This window comes from Pygoscelis adeliae, unplaced genomic scaffold, assembly GCF_000699105.1.
Source record: "Pygoscelis adeliae isolate BGI_AS28 unplaced genomic scaffold, ASM69910v1 Scaffold1277, whole genome shotgun sequence".
In the NCBI taxonomy this organism is placed as follows: Eukaryota; Metazoa; Chordata; class Aves; order Sphenisciformes; family Spheniscidae; genus Pygoscelis; species Pygoscelis adeliae.
The window spans coordinates 11,116-13,930 of NW_008825096.1; the positions used below are offsets into that span (position 1 = coordinate 11,116).

At 45.3% G+C, this 2,815-nt stretch overlaps 1 protein-coding gene across 1 annotated transcript in view; it reads left to right on the forward strand.

The window, feature by feature from the left end:
- Positions 1 to 2,815, forward strand: part of TMEM259 (transmembrane protein 259) — a 12,047-nt gene that overhangs the window by 2,223 nt on the left and 7,009 nt on the right. Inside the window, exons 2-3 of the mRNA XM_009327001.1 lie at positions 320 to 586; positions 909 to 1,023. Coding sequence (XP_009325276.1) covers positions 320 to 586; positions 909 to 1,023 — 382 coding nt within the window. The remainder of the gene's footprint in view (positions 1 to 319; positions 587 to 908; positions 1,024 to 2,815) is intronic.

Below are 2,815 nucleotides of genomic sequence, written 5' to 3' on the forward strand. Positions count from 1 at the left end.
GCAGGACACGTGTACTGCACAGGTACCGGTGGCAGCTCTGGTCTTGTGAACAGAAGGAGATTGTTCTTGCTGCTGTCTCTGCGGTGTTCCCCTGTTGGTACGGTAGTGCTGAAATTGCCTGATTCTGGGCTGCTTTACTGTTGATGCAGGACCACCGGGGTTGGAAGGCATAAAAGCTCTTCTCCACTTGCAGATCTATTTGTCTAAAATAACTCAGTGTCTTTATGGGCAAAGAAGAGACGGTTAAAACTGGGGAGTCTGTAAACAGGCCAAGGTTGGTTGGGCTGATGGTCTCTGCTTTGTTTCTTGCTGTGTGTAGGCTCTCTTTGTGCTCTTCATCCTGGCTTACATTCACATCGCCTTTTCCCGCTCGCCCATTAACTGCTTGGAGCACGTGCGAGAGAAATGGCCGCGCGATGGCATCTTGCGGGTGGAAATACAGCGCAACTCGAGCCGAGCCCCCATCTTCCTGCAATTCTGTGGCGTTGAGAAGTTCCCAGGAATGGTAGTTGAGTCCACAGCTGAGGAAGAGGAGGAGGAAGAGGAGGAAATGACTGTGGATATGTTTGAAAACAGCTCTATCAAGGTAAAGACGTGTTCCTTGTATACACAGAAGGAAATAGGAACCTGGGTGTCGGTTTGGGGAGAAATGGTTTGTTAGAATCCTAAGTATGCCACAGTCCCTCTGTGATCCCTCGGTCACCTGGAAACAGAGTGTGTTCCTTGGCTTCTCCTGAATCTCCACGTTAGCCTCTGATGGTTTAGGATAGAAAGTAAAGCCTGAGAAAGTGGCCTCTTTTGTCCTCCTTTTGGTGGTGGAGGCCTTCATCGAGGGCACGGAGGGAGCACAGAAGATGGGAACTGAAATGACTGCTAACATGACTTTCCCTGCCACGATTTTCCAACAGTTTGAGCTGGATATCGAGCCCAAGGTGTTCCTCAAGCCATCCCGGGTGAGCAGCACCGAGGCACTGACCCACAATGAAAGCCAGGAGTTCTCGTTTAGTGAAGCAGCCACTAAAGGTATGCAGCCTCTGAGGGAGACTGTGTCCGAGTTTGAGATGCTAGCCAGAGCAGGTAAAGACAACTTACGCTGCTATCTGTGCTCTCTCCTTCCCCTGCCCCGTGCATCTTCCCTGCACGTCTCATTCATTCTGGCTTCTCTGGGCACGTGCATAGTAACCTTAAATGTCTTCCCTGACGCATTCCCCTGTGGTTAATCTTGCCAATACTAACACTAGATCCACAGCAAGATCTTTCCTTCGGCTGAGGGAGGCTGGGAGTCAGGGGTCGTCTGGGCTATAAAATTTGCTGAAGCTTCTTGGTCTGGCATCGTGTTTCTGCAGTGATCAGTGCCAGATATCTCGGGTTAATGTGAACCTCCCTCTTCTGAGCAGTTCGCTGTCATCTTGAGATCTGCAGGGATCCCACTGACAGCGCACGTTCCTCCTTGGATTAACAGGGTTTGGGCTGTATTTTGGGTCCCTGAGTCAACACCAGTACTTGGAATAGCTAATTAATCCTGAAAGACACTGAGCAAGTTTTAGTGGATTGTGAGGTACAGCATAGCTGCTCTGCATCGTTCAGGATATCATCCTGCTTTATCCCTCCCCTTGTTCCAGCATGACTTAAGCTGCTAATGTCTCGTAAACTCTAGAGGGAGATTTAGTGGCTTTGTATTATTTAAAATGGGATTCCAGTGTTGGAAAACAACTGTTTCTAGCAGTTAGGGGAGGAAATCTATTAAAAAATATTGATGTTAAAACAGAAACATGGCAATTGGATTCTTATTTAATTTGCCTTTTTCACCTACACTTTTATCCCTGGAAAGACTGGAATTCTTTGCTCTTCAGAAGTACTGGGTGTTCTAGCTGTGGAGGACTGAGAGACTGGACACTGCAATGGCACTGTTCCCTTGGTCTTGCAGTGGTTTTGCTTGATGCTGATCCAGAACTCATTAGTCCTGAATTTAAGATCATTAAGTCGCATAAGACTAGAGAGCAGTAAATATTTTTGGTGCAATACCTGTATTAATAATTGCCTAAGTTCTGTAAGAGAGTCACGTTGTACAGTGCTGTGTGCGCTGACGGGCTGTGCTTTGATTTGCTGAACGCCTGGTTGGAGATGATCCAGCAACGTGGCGGGGGAGAGAATTGTGCTGCTTCCCAACGTAGTTTAAAAATTCATCTTTTCAAATGGGTCCCAAATCCCCAAACACCTGTTTTTATTGTTTTTTTCCAGGTTTCTTGTGCTATAAGTGCACCAAATTTCATGTTTAGACAGAATCTTTTATCGTGAAAAAATGTTTTATGATACAAAGAAAGTAATTCTTTTGTTGCTATTTAAACACTTTATTGCCATTTGAGCTTAAAACTGTTTTGTAATGGAAACAAAAGATGAAATAAACACACCCGCCTGCGTTTGCTGCCCAAGAAGTGGGATCAGAGGCGGGGAAGTAAAGTGGGCATTTCTGTCAGTGATGTGTCGCTGTAAGTCAGAAGAGGCAGGTACATTTCTTTTAAGTTATTGTATCCTTTTAACGTTTTTGCTGCGTTGCTGTGAGATGCCTGACAGCTGCCTCCCCTCGCCTCTTGCAAGACACACTGTGACACTTTGAAAGATCAGGGATTAAATTGCTTGGCTCCGACTTAAGCAGGAGGCTTTGTCCTTTCAGAGATGATGTAGCAAAAAACATCTTTTTTGAACTTTTCTTTAAAAAAAAAAAAGGTAAATAAAAAATCAAGGAAACTTCAGGCACCAAAATTTTTTTGGAAAGCTGTAATTGCTCCTGCCTTTAATTTTGAGATTCATAATT